Raw genomic sequence first — 16,105 nt, 5'->3', positions numbered from 1 at the left:
GGGGCTCACACACTATGATCAGCTATGTTCCCTCTTCATCTCTGATTTCGCTCTCTTTTCTTCCCTCATTGTCAAGTCCTCTTGCATGTGTCCATTTCCTCTCGCTCACTTTGCTCACCGTCTCGGTGAATGTTGTACTTTGTAGCAATTCTCCCAAGATGTTTGTTGCTTGGCTGGAATAGTGCCAGCGTGGCAGAGCGGTGTACAAAGTCGCGAGTGTCTTCCCAGAGTTTGTGCATTCCAAACCATGGGAAAGTCAGCAGTGCATGCTAATTGATGAGAAGCTCCACGTTAGACTGGAGCAAATCCTTCAATCCATATCTGTTGGGCTCAACTTGTGATGTCTGTATGTTACTAATCTAATAAATTTTGTTTGTTTGTTTTTTCAAGTCACAACACTTTTCTCTGTCAAATATGTACACAATGGTATCGTTATTTCAAATTTCTCATCAAAACGATGCATACAGTTGATGATTGACCTTCACGTTCATTGTTAAAACATGCAACAATTTGAAGAATTCTCTGTAAATGCTGGCAAAACCAATGTATTGCACATCGGCTGTTCTCACTATCTCCTCATTGAATGAAATTATATGAGTGAAGCAACCCCCCTTTGTGCTGGTTGCTAATTGTAGGGCTTCTTGCTGTGTGTATGCTGCTTCCCTTTGCTTTGCCACCCGCCAAGTCTCCAACTCGCACGCTGTAGAACCCAGTAATTAACCCACAGTTAATTAACTACTTCTAATTACACCAGCACGCCGCTTTGATCGCACCAAAAGAAACCGGAGAAACAGCCGTGAGTAGAAATGGATCTTTGAGGTCGCTGGAAGTTGTTTTGCATTCTGATCAGGTCTTAATCATGCAGCCATTTAAAACTAACATTGTATTACTTAAAAAAAAAAAAAAAAGAATTGGGATGAGTCTTATGTTAAGTACACTTAGTGTGATGAGGAATGCAACAGATGATTCCTTATTAACTACGACGGCTGGCAGTAGAGCCCAGCCCTCTGCCAAGGCCAAATATGAATAATTTAATTCATTAATTAGGTCGTTTCATTGAAATCAATTTACCTCTTGACTCAACCGGCCTGAGTTTTACCTTAGTGAGCATCTTCTTGCGTACTGTGAACATTTTAAATTCTGTAAAAAAGATTGAACAAATGACAATGTAAACTTTCAGGCAACATTAGCAGAAAACAACCTATTAATTCTGGCCCTCTAAATTGAACACCCAAAAAGGTGTAGTGAAAATGTTATTTTATTAATGTATTTTTATTTTGAAGGCCTGAATTTTGAGAGGAATTCTTGCACAGATGTTACTCCAACTTACCCGAGTGTTGCCGAGCAGACTGTAAGTAAGAGTTGCTGCCTTCATCTATTGTTAAATGCGGTTGGTCGTACATTTAAAAAAATACATACACTTCCTGGTGCCAGCCATTTGATAAAGGCGGTAACAACCTACAATACAATTTGAGAAAGCAAAATACAAAAATGGGACCTCCTCACTCCGTGTAGTATTTTGTTTGCTATCAGTGTTCTCTATAAAAAAATTATTTATTCCTCTATAAAATAAAACAAATATTTTCTGTTAAAAGTTTTAAACGTCCGGAAAAAAAAATTCTATGGGAAATATTACATAGAATTTCATATGATTCAGTTTTAATCACACTTCTGTTGCTGATGAATCACACACAAAAAAAACGATGTACATCAGAGGGATTAAATATGGGATTTGAAGTCACCATGGCAACCTGAGCTGTCTTCTATACATCCAGAGCTTGACGGAAACTCCCTCGATCTCACTTCAGCTATCTCTTCAAAATACTCTGAGGTGCCAGTGAGCTCCCCCTCCCACCACCCCCTCCTGCACTCTCTTGTAAACACCCAGCGCTGTTCTTCCCTCAGACTCAACACCACCACGGCTATTTCTGTTCCCCCACACTGATATCTCCTACTGAAGATCATTGATTTTACGGGAACCCCTGTTTACAGGCTGAGTGCCATCGACCTGAGGTGACTTTTTGCCTCCTGCAGTCTGAACAATACTGAAGTACCTTTATGCCTGCATGAGCAAAATGGTTGAGCAAATAATTACAGCTGCAATAAACAACAATGCTGTTCTGTATCTGCGTGCGGTTAATTGACACGTTCGCAGGGGTAAATCTATACAATGAAACCAACCGGAGCAGTGAGACTGCGTAACTTGTATAGGTTTATAAACACTGCCTGTTGTTACTTCAATTACAGTTCAATCACTGACCACAGCGTTAAGTACACATTTGTGAAGTACTTTGGGTACAAATAATCAAAGTACCGCCAAGAAATTATTACTTAGATACTAATGACAAAAAGGGGCTTTAGACAGATAATTTTTGTTATTTGTGAACTGCTGAAAATTAGTTACATGAGATGGAGCCCACTAAAACAAACACCTATGTGATCTGTACTGGATCTTATTAAATGTGGAGGAGTACCTTAAAGTGCCCGCTGTGTATAATAAGGAAATGTGCATTGTTGCATAATGTGCAAAATATGTGCTAACATAAGTGTGTAATCTTTTTTTTTTTTTTTTTAGCATAAGAAATATAGAAGGCCCTTGGTGTAATTGATATACAGTATCGTGATTGAAAGGGTAAAATGTCCCAAACAGAAAGAGGCACAATTCCACAAAGCAGTAACCTGTGTGAAGTGTGACCTTTTGACTTATGTTAAATAGTACAACACACTGATGTTTTTATAAGCCATTCATTGGAACTAACTTAACAGATAAAGCCCAGCTCCGATTTGCCCTAGGAGTACAACGGTACCCCCCATCAATGAGCATGTCCCTAGTGCAACATCAAAGGCCTTTCCCTGCTTTATCAATAAGAACCCTTCCTTCCCACATCTTCCTGTAACTTGCTTAGCGTTCACGCAATTGATTTTCCAATAAGCGCCCTTTACCCTGCGGTGGCTGGCCAAGCTCACTGAAGGCTCAGAGACCAGACACAGACACAGCATTAAACAGGGACAAAAATGCTCTTTTGCCATTGTTGCGAGTGCATCGTTGCCATTTATTTTTTCCAGACTGAGTATTTGATTGGAGCACTAACCAATTCCAAGTACAGATACTTGATGATGCAATTATGTCTTGCAATTGTGATGATTGTTGTCTTTTAATTGAATATTTTTCAGAAACACAAAACAAATGTTTCCCTTACAAGGCGCAATTTTCACTCAAGTATAAACATTTTTTAGAAAATCTGGTCATTACTGTAACGTGAACATCCCACTGCATGATTTTCAGTTCGACTTGCTACACATTTTACTGTCATGTAGCCTGTGACACAATAATTTCAACAATTTCAGGTTTAAACAGCGGAACACTTTTTGGAAGTGGTGCGCAAGTGTGCTTGCACACTGAAAATCTAAAGATATCCCCAGATTCTAGTGTGTAACTGCGCAAAGAATATTTCATTTTCTTTGTGATAGACAGTTTCACTCATATTGCTGTTGGCAAACGACTCATTCAAACGAACAAATCTTTTGAGTGAATGTACTGAATGCAATCACTTCTGAGGAACTGATTCGTTCCTCCTTTCTCTCTTTGGTTGAGCGCAGCCACAAACGTGTACCGCATGAGAAATTCCCCTGCAACCTGCAACGGTGCCTGAGCGCAAAAGGGGCTCCCGACAAAGCGGTGGGTTTCCTGGGCATCTCGGTCTCACTCAAAACGTGCAGATGTAGATGTATCAGCACCGGTGCATTCCTGGTTGACGTTCACTTCTGTTGCTCTTGATACTCTGATGCAAAGCCGTAACTTAGCACTTGAGAGCACACATTTGGGAACAGGTCGAAAGCAACCCATGCAAGGACCCCCTTGGAGAAACAGGCTATTCTGAACAAATGGCCACTCCTTCTGAAGCGTCATCTGGCAGCATTATCATCTCCGTCCTTGGGCATTTCATCCTTATTTGTCCAGAAAACACCCACTGGTGAAAAGACTCATACCTAAACGTCGTTTTCTATTCTTGTCAAATGACCTATTCTCAAGCTTCCCTCTATCTCGTTTGTTAGCATATTGGAAAGAAGTGAAGTATGACTTTTTAGGGGGAGAAGGGGGGGGTTTACATAAAGCTTTGAAGGCAGGTGGAAACAAGATTCCGCAGTGAAACAGACCCTGATATCGGCCGAGGAATTCAGCTTTTTCTTCCTTCCCATTATCTCTCATTGTGAGTTGAAGTTTGTTTGGGTTCTGTACGGTTCAGCATGAGTACAGAAGCAATGTTGACATCATCTCCAGCTTACATTCAAAGGAAATTTCTTGTGTAAATATCACAGTGTAAACCATTATATAAAGCCAGGATAAAAAGTCACTTTTTAGTTGAACACACTTAGCACACGCAGACACCGGCTTCCTCCACTTCTTGTCTTGTCGGACCGAGTCGCTTTGTCTGTGTCTTGGACTTGTTTGGTGCCTCCTAGAGATTAAAGCTTTTCCCTCCCTTAAACAGGTGTCACTGAGGCAGGCACAGTCTCAGAGACAAGCATTATATCATCGAGCCCATCTGAGACTTACTGTCTCCAGACAATCCCATAGCTCATCAGTAACCACTGCGCTTTATTGAATTACACCATCTTGATTTTAAAGGCCAATTCTGTTTTCTGTAAGCAGCGGATGCAACCATAGTGGTGTAGCACTGAAAAAGTGCGACCCTGTACACTTCTTATTGCGTCAAATAGTTTATACTGGAGCGGGAATGACGGCTATACTGTATACTGTTAATACAACAACGATTACCACTTAATTCCAACTCATCAGGGAACCCTTGGAGGTCAATAGCTACGTTCCCATTGACACACTTGTGACAAGTGACACACTGACAATCTGGTGTTGATTTGAGCAGTCATTTGTCTAAAGCATTATTATGCGATTATCGTTATTGCAGAAATTGATCGGGAAATAGCGGTGCATCTTGTGGATGATATTTCGTTCAGTCCTGTAGGTGGCAATACATGCATTACAAAGTATTTAACAAATTATTCTGATCACTTAATTCATGAATGCATAATTTCAAGAAGCGTAGACATGTAGACTTTTTGCAGCGTTCCTCTTAATTCCCTTTTCCCATTAGTTTGACTGTGTGTGAAGCCCATAGCTGCTTATTAATCCAGTGGATAATAAATGCCCACAAGTAGTTCCCACATTCAATAAGGCCGATAGCCCAAAATCATATTTTGCCACATTAAGCAAGATGGGCTGAAAAGCCTGACAGTGTGTTTTTATTCAATTCAGGGGCCACGGTTGTGAACTTGTGTCGAGTGTAAACAAAATAATAATGAACCGAACCATAGAAATAATATCAGTTTTTGGCTTCACTCGCTTCATCATTATTGAAAGTGTTCTGTGCACTTACTGCATTTCTTTGTTATTCCTTCCATGAATTCCATCTTATCCCTTTGCCCTCACAATATTCAGTGTTATTGCTGAACGTGGATATTTTTTGTATGAATGTCTGAGAGGTTTCAGGTATGTTGTGTGGGTGAGAGGCTCATCAGACATTCATGAAAAGTGAGACAGACATTATCAATCTCTCCTCTCCCTCACTGCTTGGGTGTGGGGGTAGACTCCACTGCTAAAATTTGCATCCATAAGTAAATAAGTAAATAAATCAAGTGCAAGCAATGAATGTGCTAATCAGCCGGGGGATGACGGCAGGCCTGGTGCTGGGAAACTTTGCTCATGTAATATGCAGCACAGGGGGGTTAAAGGGCAGCACAGAGTTATTGGTTTTAGCCCGATTGCCCCCTTTAATCAATGCTAGCTGCATCCTTTAATAAAAAGTATTAGCTCAGCAGTATGGAGAGTTATCATTTTATCTATTCTGTGCTCTACATTGAAGGCAGTGTTGGGCCTCTGTGGTGCTCAGGGCATAGCCAGATCCCAAAAGCTCAGATACCATTTATTTGTTCAAGGATGGGGGAGGGTTGTATTGTTGAGTCAGGAGGTTGAACTGTGAGAGGCAAGATCATAACACAGCCGCAGTCAAGTCTAAATTTTTGGCGGATAGAAAATTCTTTGATTGCTGTAGTTAATACGCGTCTCAAAATTTCCATTTTGAAGTGTAAATGGTGATACGGTTACGAATTTTAATTTTAGCCGCAGTTTTCACTTTTTCTGCAGGTTATGTAAATGTTCAAAGTGCTGATATCTGACATCTATTTGATCCATTACACTTTGCTGTTTCTCCTTTTTTTGACTGCAAGTTAATTAAAAATAGATGTAGGATTTTGCAGCATATAAGATTAAGAATGTTGTTCAGAAGATGAAGATAAAAGATGCTACCTTCCTGGTATGGCAGGAAGATGAATCATTCTATTGTTTCAGTGGATAACTTTGTGTAATGAGCACTGACATTTTCTAGAATACTTCTAGAGAGTAAATAGTACATTATATGGTTTATATGGGTTTCACTGACTCTTGCTCCTTTGCATCTAACGCAAATTTGTCTTTTTTTAATGTGTCTTCAGGCCTGGATGCGATGAACGCCTCATGTAGGCATCAGCATGGACAGCTGTGAGTCTCCCGTGTTTTCTGGGACAGACGATGGGCTCAGCTCCTCCCAGCAGCAGCAGCAGCGGCAGCAGCAGCAGCAGCAGCAGCAGCAGCAGCAACCTCCACAGCCCTGGAACGATCACCCTAGCTTGCAGCTTCCTTGCACCAACCAGGCCGCTTCCCTGGACCCGCTGTCCTTTTCTGCTCCTTATCCTTCTCAATCCGAAAACCCTTGTGCTCTTCATGACGAGGTGAGGGAACTGCAGTCTCTGCAGTCCCAGCCAAAACAAACATCCAGCCAGGCTCACCGGGATAGCCCTGCCACTGGTCAGCTGCATTCCAAGAGAGAGGGCCAAGAGGGAGAGGAGCGGGACAGATTGAGCTGTGGAGAAGAGGAAGAATCTGAGGATTTGGACGAAATGGAAATCGACAGTTGTTTCCCAAGTCTTCAACCCTTTCCCGGGGTAGTGATGGCTCAAGGCGCAGGGGGCATGCCCACTCTTCTGCGTCATCAGCCCGCACAAGGGCGAGGTAGGCCTGAGAGTGGAAGTGAAGAAGGAGAGGAGGAAGAGGAAGAGGAGAGTAGTGATGTGGAGAACTTGGCTGGAGAGATCGTCTACCAACCCGATGGCTCCGCCTACATCGTTGAGAGCCTCAGTCAGCTCATCCAAAGTGGTGGGAGCATGGTTCCCAGCCTGCTTGCCACAAACTCTCTCGCTAGTGGGGGAAAACCCGGGGAACCGGCCGGGACGTCATCCTCGGTCTACCCTCAGATCATCAACACGTTTCACATAGCCTCGTCCTTTGGGAAGTGGTTTGGCAATTCAGACCAAGGTTTCTCCAATACCTCATCCATGGCAGGCCTCAGTCCTGTCCTGCACAGTTTTCGTGTCTTTGATGTGCGGCACAAAAGTAACAAGGATTACCTTAACAGCGATGGGTCTGCCAAGAAGTCCTGTGTATCCAAAGATGTTCCTAACAATGTGGATTTCTCCAAATTTGATGGTTTGGCCCTGTATGGCAAGGGTAAGCCTATTCTCATGTGTTTTCTCTGCAAGCTGTCCTTTGGTTACGCGCGTTCCTTTGCCACCCATGCTGTCCATGACCACCGCATGACGCTGTGTGAGGATGAACGCCGTCTATTAGGGGACAACCATGCATCTGCTATCATCCAGGGGATTGGAAAAGACAAAGAGCCCCTCATCAGCTTCCTGGAACCAAAAACTAAGGGCACTCCTGTGCCACCTCCCCTGCTTCCTATGAACTCTGGCCAGAGCTTTTATGGCACGTTTAGTGGTGTCCATTTGGAGGCTGGAAGCAGCAGTGGAGGCAGCGAGACCCTCCTGAACAAAGACTCTGACTCTAGCCTCCAGCAGCAGCAGCAGCAGCAGACGCAGCAAACCCCGCTAAGCTCTGTCTTGTCTCTTGGAAGGCTGGGCACTCCCAAAGCACCCACTCTTCCCTCAACCCCAGGCTCTGCCAAAGACTCCAGTGCCCCGTCTTTACATGGGGGGAGAACAGAGGAGCCTACCGGGAACGAGTTGGCTTACAAGGGAAACGATGGTGCCAGCGAGGGCCTTGGCAGTACGACACACCTCGCTAGCCAGGTGGGGGGTTCAGAAGAAGAGGAAGGGGAACCGTTATTAGGGGAAGAAGATGAGGTGGAGGCAGAAGGCACTGTGGTGACCGGTGGTGTTAATAGTAGCAGTGGTGGAGGTGATGCAGGGGAACCAGCTATCTCAAACCAAAGCATTTCCAAATCTCCTTTATTAATGCCTAGTAGCACTCTCCAGCCTTCTGCCTGCACCCCTGCGGTCAGTTACACGCGAAACAGTAAATCCCCTGCTTCCACTTCTTCCTCTGTCAAGGAGGAGGTTTCAGCTACAGAAGGTGGGGGGAGAACCTCAGAGCTCCCTCTGAGCTTTAACTGCCAGGGAACTACCGTTCCCATGGCAATGGCAGCAGCCAATGTCAGAAAGAGTGAGGAGGACACTGCTGGCACTTCTTCCTCACCTCTATCCTCCAACGCTGCTGCTGATGAAAGTGCCAATCGAGATAGTGCCACAGCTCCAGAACCAAATGATTGCCCGGCTGAGGAAGAGGAGGAAAATGGATCCCTTCTGCAGCAACACCACATGCACCACCATCATCATCACCTGCATTCATCATTGCATGGCCACATTCACCCCCAACCCAGCGGTTCCTGTGACATAACAGGGGTGAATGACTGTTCACAGAACCATGGGCCCGGTGGCAGTGGAGGAAGTGGGGTGGAATGCCCTAAATGTGACACCGTTCTAGGTTCTTCGCGCTCTTTGGGTGGTCACATGACCATGATGCATTCGCGTAACTCATGCAAGACACTCAAGTGTCCCAAATGCAACTGGCATTACAAATATCAACAGACTTTGGAGGCTCATATGAAAGAAAAGCACCCAGATTCTGGAGGCTCTTGTGTGTTCTGCAGCAGCGGTCAAAGTCATCCTCGTCTGGCGCGTGGGGAAAGCTATACATGTGGATACAAACCTTTCCGATGTGAGGTATGTAACATATTCAACTTTTTAAGGAGATGGTAAAAAGTCCGGGGCTGGGGGCGTATTAGCCATTTTGTTGTCCTCTGGCGGTGCAGTTCAGATTTCTTTGTGCAGTGGAAATTCAAGTGACCAACTCATTTTTTTTTTCCTGTGCTCTCTCATGGCAGCAAGCTCAGCTTACTTCATATTAGACAGCAGCTTGACAAAGGGTGAATAATTGTTTCATCAAAAAAGAGGCTTCAAGGTGCTTTAGGGACTGCCGTTCAAATAATGCAGTGTAACAACCTTGTTCTCTTTATTCATATACATAATTACTGTATGTTTTCATAAAGTACAGTATTATGAATTAATATTTGTCCTCATTATTATACACATTACACCAGGTTTTGTTGTTTTGAGGGGAGGCTGGAATGCATCAAGGGCATTTCCATTCATTTCTATAGATAAATATGATTTGAGATACAAATGTTTTGAGTTAAAGTCATGGTCTTGGAATAAACAAAATTCACATCTCAAGGCACTATTGTATTTGCTTGTATTGATTCATATGTGATTGGTTTGCCTATGTTCTCCAGGTATGTAACTACTCAACAACCACTAAGGGGAACCTAAGCATCCACATGCAGTCAGATAAACACCTAAACAACATGCAGACACTGCAGAATGGAGGCTCAATCGGATCAGCGCAGGAACAGGTGTTTGGACATGGCCCGGGAGGCGTGGTGGCCGTGCCCTCTGTGACCCAGGCCGGTAGCCACCACCCGGCCCACCACCACCCCACGCAGTCCTCCGCCCATGTAAGTGGACCATGCGGTGCCCCCTCACCGACCAAGCCAAAGAGCAAACCGACTTGGCGCTGTGAGGTATGCGACTATGAAACCAACGTGGCGCGGAACCTCCGCATCCACATGACCAGCGAGAAGCACATGCACAACATGATGCTCCTCCAGCAGAACGTGACTCAAATGCAACACGGCCGACTGGCGCTGGGAGCTATGCCCTCGCCCTCCGAGGCTGAGCTCTACCAGTATTACCTGACACAAAACATGAGCTTACCGCCAGGCCTCAAGATAGACCCAACAGGACCTGAGGCCCAGTTCCTAATGGGGGGCTTTCCTTTAGATCCCAGCATGGCTGCCTTGACCCCTGCACTGGGTGAGTTTGTTCTCTAATTAAATGTCTCTTGCACTGCTAAATCACCACAGTCCTTATGTAATTAGTATCTAGGTTTACCTCTATATGGAGCAAATGGCATTTTCTGTTCCACTTGAAAGTTCACCACCTAATCAAAATCTAAATTTACGTTTAAATATAGCTCAAGCTGTGTTTGCATTTTGATACCTTAAAAGGATTTTGCAGAAATGTTTGTAAAATTGCTTTTCAGCTCTTTTTATTTAAGCATCTCGTGCTTCTAATTCAATCCCCCAAATATGTTGGGTCTGTTGTTGTGCATTCCTGTTTATTATTTTATTTCTATTTATTATTTTATTTACTTTGCGATAACCAATTTTCCTGTGAGCACAAGGTTAACGAGTTGGGGCAAAATTTCCTTTCCATTACTTTCCCCGCTTAAGACAGCACATTTCAGCCTTTTTATATTATTATTCCCAAAATGATGCTGAAGCTGACAATTTAAGTTTCTATTTTTTTTTTTTTTATTCACCAGCTAGTGTAGTTATGTACATATTTTATCATGGCCAAAGAAGAAAGGTTAGAGGGCTCAGCATGGGCAATTAACCACCACAGCAGCATGTTTGCCGTTCCCGTTACAACCCCACAGTTTGTGCAGACTTGTCTGCAACTGTTGCCAATTCAAAGACACAAACAGGAATTGATTGCTGTGACTAATGTTTTTCCTTCTCCACCATCTGGTTCATTTTCCTGTGAGGTGAGTTCTAATAAGCATGTTACTAGGGAGGCAGGGATGACACACAAAAGGTTCGTAAATGTCAGTAATGTCATCCCTGCACCCCCCCAACGCATAAAAAGAATCATACGACTGTATGGTATGAGACGTACAGTTAGGGTTTGGTGAGAGGTGTAACTTCATCCACTCCCTGCCCGAGAATGATTATTCCCAGCACTTAAATGATGTCGAACAAGGTGATGGTGCGTGAGAGAGCTGAAAAGAGGAAGGGCTGACATTAGTTTTGGGAAAACAATTACACATCTGCTTACCAGAGCATTGATTTGGGAAACATAGCTTTAAACAAACAACAAAGAGGGGAGTCGGGGTGTGAGCCTGGTTTGGGGGGGGAGGCTCTATGGGATACCTTTTTGACTTTGGTCTATTTCCCTGAATTTTTTTCCTATGCATGAATGAATAAATTGCTTAAATATTTATGTTCTTTACTAAAGACTGCTTGAATTTTAGAATTTTATGTTTATTTTTTAACAACACCAGCGTGCATTCATGTCAATGTTCATTTTACAGTCCAATAATGCGCAGTGTAAATAATGAGCTCAAAAGTTGCACCTAGGAAAGGATGCATGGGAACAGACCCATTTACAATATTATTCCACTGTACAACCGAAAATAGGAACGCTTACATCGGCAACAAATGAGCGCTTGTTATTGAGACACAACTTGGTCTTTGAGCTAAATTAACATTTCTTAAACTTGAAATACGTTGAGTTTCATGATGAATTTTCAAACTGTCTTCATTTTCCACTTCTCATATTTTCTCCTTGTCTGTCTGTTTCTACACATCCAAGTAGGTGGGGACATCCCGATGGATATGCGCCTGGGCAGTGGCCAGTTGGTGTCAGAGGAGCTAATGACCTTGGGAGAAAGTCTATCACAAACTAGCGACCCTTCGCTCAAGCTCTTCCAGTGCGCTGTGTGCAACCGCTTCACCACCGACAACCTGGATCTCCTCGGCATCCACATGGGGGCTGAGCGCAGCCTGCCCGAGGAGGAGTGGCGTGCCGTGGTGGGCGACTCTCATCAGTGCAAGTTGTGCCACTACACCACTCAACTCAAGGCCAATTTCCAGCTCCACTGCAAGACGGACAAGCACGTTCAAAAGTACCAGCTTGTGGCCCACATTAAGGAGGGAGGCAAAGGCAACGAATGGCGACTGAAATGCGTGGCCATTGGCAACCCGGTACACCTGAAGTGCAACGCTTGCGACTACTATACCAACAGCTTGGAGAAGTTGAGGATGCACACAGTCAATTCCCGACATGAGGCTAGCCTCAAACTTTACAAGGTCAGTGGTCCTCTAACTGTTTCATTTTATTCGCACTAAGCAAAAAGCCACGATGCACCGAAATATCCGCGATATGTGAAATTCTTAAAAACCTGCGATGCACTGAGACGGACCGCAAAATAGCGAGGGATCACTGTAGTCCAAAAGCAACGCAGTCATGGCATTTTTGGTCATACCCTTGCTGGTCGCTCAATAGAATGAAGGCCACATTGCTTCCATGTGAGGAACACAGCAGACAAAGCTGCTCTTAGATGTGGGGTGGATCACTTGGAGACGAATGAAGAAGTGCGAGTAGACAGAGGTTTGGTGCTAATACTCCCCGGAGCAGGAGAGGCTGAATCGTTCTCGACAGCCGTATTGATTTTTGCTGGACTTGGAGCTTCACCTTCTCCTCTAATCATTCCATAATAGCCAATGGATGAACACTCTCCGAACAAATGGCCATAAATCTAACAGCCCTGATTCCACTTAGGTACCTATCCTGTGAGTCTGCGGTTTGACCACTCCACACTTAACCCAAACTGGCACATACACACGCGTAGAATAAGCACACACAACAAATCACAGACACATAACACATCCTTTCTGTAAGTCATTACATACACTGCAATATATTCTTAGACAAACGGTACATATATATATATATATATATATATATATATATATATATATATATATATATATATATATATATATATATATATATATATATATATATATATATATATAGTATGTATAGACTGCATGTATGTGTTTTCTCATACGTTGACTTGATTTAATGTTCACTCCCTTGCCTGAAGTGGTTCTTTTACAGAAAAGTTTTAATTTGTCTGCTTTTTTTATATAGGTTTATTTTATAGTATATTTTAACAAGCACAAATTAAAAGGCATGTGAGCAAATGTGCTGTCCAATCACATTAAGAGCTCAATTTCAAGTGGTCTGCAAAGCCCCTCGAAAAGACCGTTCATAAAATAATTCTGCTTTATGAATACTTTATTGCAACCACTGGCATAGTAAGCACTGCTCCTGTCTCTGAGGCCTTTACACCGAAACAACATGAGAGAGAAATCAATGTTCATGGTTTGGTTAAAGGGAAAGGTGAGAGACAGGCTCCAGCTAAAGTCATCAAAGAGGTCCAGGGGACGAGGAGGCGGAGGCTAGTTTGGCCTGTAAAAATAACAGGAAAATCCCCGGGCTCACATGCACCGTAAGAATGCATAGAGCAATGAGTAAGGAGTGTCTTCAGCTTGCATAGACAACATGTGCCAGATTTACCCTGGCCCACATTCTAATGAGAGTCTTGCATTCAACCAGATTAGATTCTGGCAACCTCTCTGTCCTCCTCACACCTTTTGGGAGGGATGGATTGCTTTTGTTGTCCCGGCGGATGTACCGTGCACTTTATATTACATTATATGTGTGATTTCCTCTGCAGCAAGCCCAAGAGAAAAAGAGAGCCAGATTTTCTTCTGTGTCTTTTTCCACTCAAGTTTTTAAGAGAAGACATATGTCATAGCGCTGCTCGGGCTGTGGAGGGATTAAATATGTACAACACATCTAGGAATGATCACTTTTATGACTTAAGCCTCTTACGTTGGCTCCATGTTTCTTAAAACCAGTGAATCTTCAGGGTAAAACTGTCCAGAACTCACCTGCATTCTCACCCCGAGATGATCTCATAAGCCCGCCTCAAACCTCAACCAAACCCAAGAAGAAGAAAAAACAACACATACTTGTTGACAAGTATTATTTTATGACTTGGCATTTTATGACTCACAAACGTGATTAGCGGACAACAACTACATGGTTCTAAGACCTCTTGGCAGCACTGACTCTGCACTTGGTGTCACAGTCTTAGCACTGTTGAATTTATTGTCCTGGTGGCAATACTGGCAGACACAAACCTATATTAGCCCACGCCTGTAACCCTTCACTTGGCATTTCATCCAGGCACAAAAAAAGGAAAATCCCCACGCATCTACTCCTCCCTAAATAAATCTGATACAAATAGCTAAATTTCGAAAATAAATCACATCAGCATAAACAGTGTAAGATGTGGGTGCCGTGTGAGATATGTTGCCAGAATCAAACTGGTTTGCATTAAACAGGCCCTTTGTGTGCACAGCTCTATATAAATTGGAGCCTATAATTACTGGAATTAAAAAGGGAGGTTGAAACCTAGAGCTAAGCTGCATGGGATAATTTGAGAGTCTGTGGTATGTGGCCCATATTAGGGCTTTCTAAAAATATCAACCCCACCACCTCATGTATTGGAATGTTCCAAAAGACCACAGAAACATCCAGCAAGTTACCCTAACCGCACACTTTGGGGGGGGGTGATGACTTCTTCTGTCCTCTCTGATGACAGATTCCATTCTAAGTAATATGGGCTCTGCCAAGTTCCTCTTGTGATGTGAGCCTGAACTTGTGTACAGTGTTTTCTGACTAGACGTGTCTTCTAGCTCTCATTTTTCAGTTGTACATGTGAATATGATAGCCCTGATTCTAACAGCCAGCCTCAAGGCAAACTATGTGTTAGTTTGGAGGTGAGAGGAGTGGAACTAATCCAAGCTCTTAGGCTCTGGCTGCTCTGGCCAGACAGAATGGGTGGGGCCAAACCAGTCCCCAGCTTCCAGTCAAAGGTTCGGGAAAAGGGGAGGAACTTAGGTGGTGCGGTGGTGGGGGGGGGGAGTTAGCTGGCAACCTTCCTTGTCTCGCGGGCCGGTGCAATCGGCGGTAATTGAGATTGATTGAATGTTATTTTTCTTCTTGCAAATGTAGTCCATTAGCTTGGCACTTGCATAATCAGTTTAGAGCGCAGTTAGCTGAATGTAATCATGTTCCTCAGTGTCTGCTCGCACAAAATCCACTCCAGATGCCGCTCGGCCATGGTCTGAGAGGCAGAGTGCTGTCACTATCAAAAGGGGGATCTTTCTTGAAAGTCTTGACACCCCTGTCTCCAAGGCTGGTCCTGCATTGTTGAGCATATGCAAACTTTTCAAGTGTCTCACTCCAGTTTAAATCTGTCGTATGTGTCATACCTACAGAATTTCTGAACATATGATCTGCTCTTTGTATATTCGAACTTACAGTGCAAAGTGGAGCGCAGGGGCTGGCCAGTGAACAAACGCAAAACATCTGTCTTGGATGGTGACCGTACAATTATTTTACACTTGAGTGCGTTCCAGAAGTATTAGTGTACGCTGCAGCACCAGGAGGAGTACGCATCTGTAGAATCCACAGAGCAAAGAAGAAAATAGACTGTAAAGCAAATGAAGGGATTAGCAGCCGCATGGCATCAGCATGTTTCACTGATCATCCCGTTTCACTGGCTTGCAGGTTGGATGATCTCTTTACATTCGTGATTAGACCTGCCACCATTGATTTCTGCAGTGAGCTATAGTCTATGCTTGGGGGACTATCGCAAGTAGGTTGTAGTTCCACGCTTGGTGCATTACGCAAGGCCAAGTACAACTGGCAAAACAGATGGCTGACATCGATGAGTTTCCAGGTTTGACCCGGCATCGGGGTTATCGAATGTTTTTGCCCCTGCTGGTCTGTGCTGGCCAGTTTGAATAATTTCCCGAAGGTTAGAACTTTTTAAGAGCACTCTAATCATTTTACATGTGCAGTGAGAGAAAAAGTATGTCAGGTAATGTTAGAAGCTACTTGGCAAAGTGACGTCCAGCCGGAGCTTGGCCTAACCCTCTAGAAAGCTATGGAGGTGTAGAAGAAAGATGGAGAGAGGGGGTAGTGGGGGGCAGGAGGGTGGGAAGGAGAGATACTCTAATTATCATGGCTTGCCTATGATTGTTCAGTAATA

At 43.8% G+C, this 16,105-nt stretch overlaps 1 protein-coding gene across 6 annotated transcripts in view; it reads left to right on the top strand.

Moving 5' to 3' along the window:
* zfhx3b (zinc finger homeobox 3b) overlaps positions 1 to 16,105 on the top strand; it is a 260,384-nt gene that overhangs the window by 169,404 nt on the left and 74,875 nt on the right. For 5 of the 6 annotated variants that reach the window (XM_049718658.2, XM_049718656.2, XM_049718660.2 and 2 more), the window contains 3 exons: positions 6,511 to 9,075; positions 9,645 to 10,224; positions 11,785 to 12,281. In XM_049718658.2, the coding sequence (XP_049574615.1) occupies positions 6,547 to 9,075; positions 9,645 to 10,224; positions 11,785 to 12,281 (3,606 nt within the window). In that variant the 5' untranslated portion in view covers positions 6,511 to 6,546. The remainder of the gene's footprint in view (positions 1 to 6,510; positions 9,076 to 9,644; positions 10,225 to 11,784; positions 12,282 to 16,105) is intronic. The other variant, XM_049718659.2, reaches the window with a different exon arrangement.

Source organism: Syngnathus scovelli, chromosome 4 (assembly GCF_024217435.2).
Source record: "Syngnathus scovelli strain Florida chromosome 4, RoL_Ssco_1.2, whole genome shotgun sequence".
NCBI classification, from domain to species: domain Eukaryota; kingdom Metazoa; phylum Chordata; class Actinopteri; order Syngnathiformes; family Syngnathidae; genus Syngnathus; species Syngnathus scovelli.
Note: the sequence above shows the minus strand (reverse complement) of the source record. Positions and strands in the feature narration are given on the sequence as shown.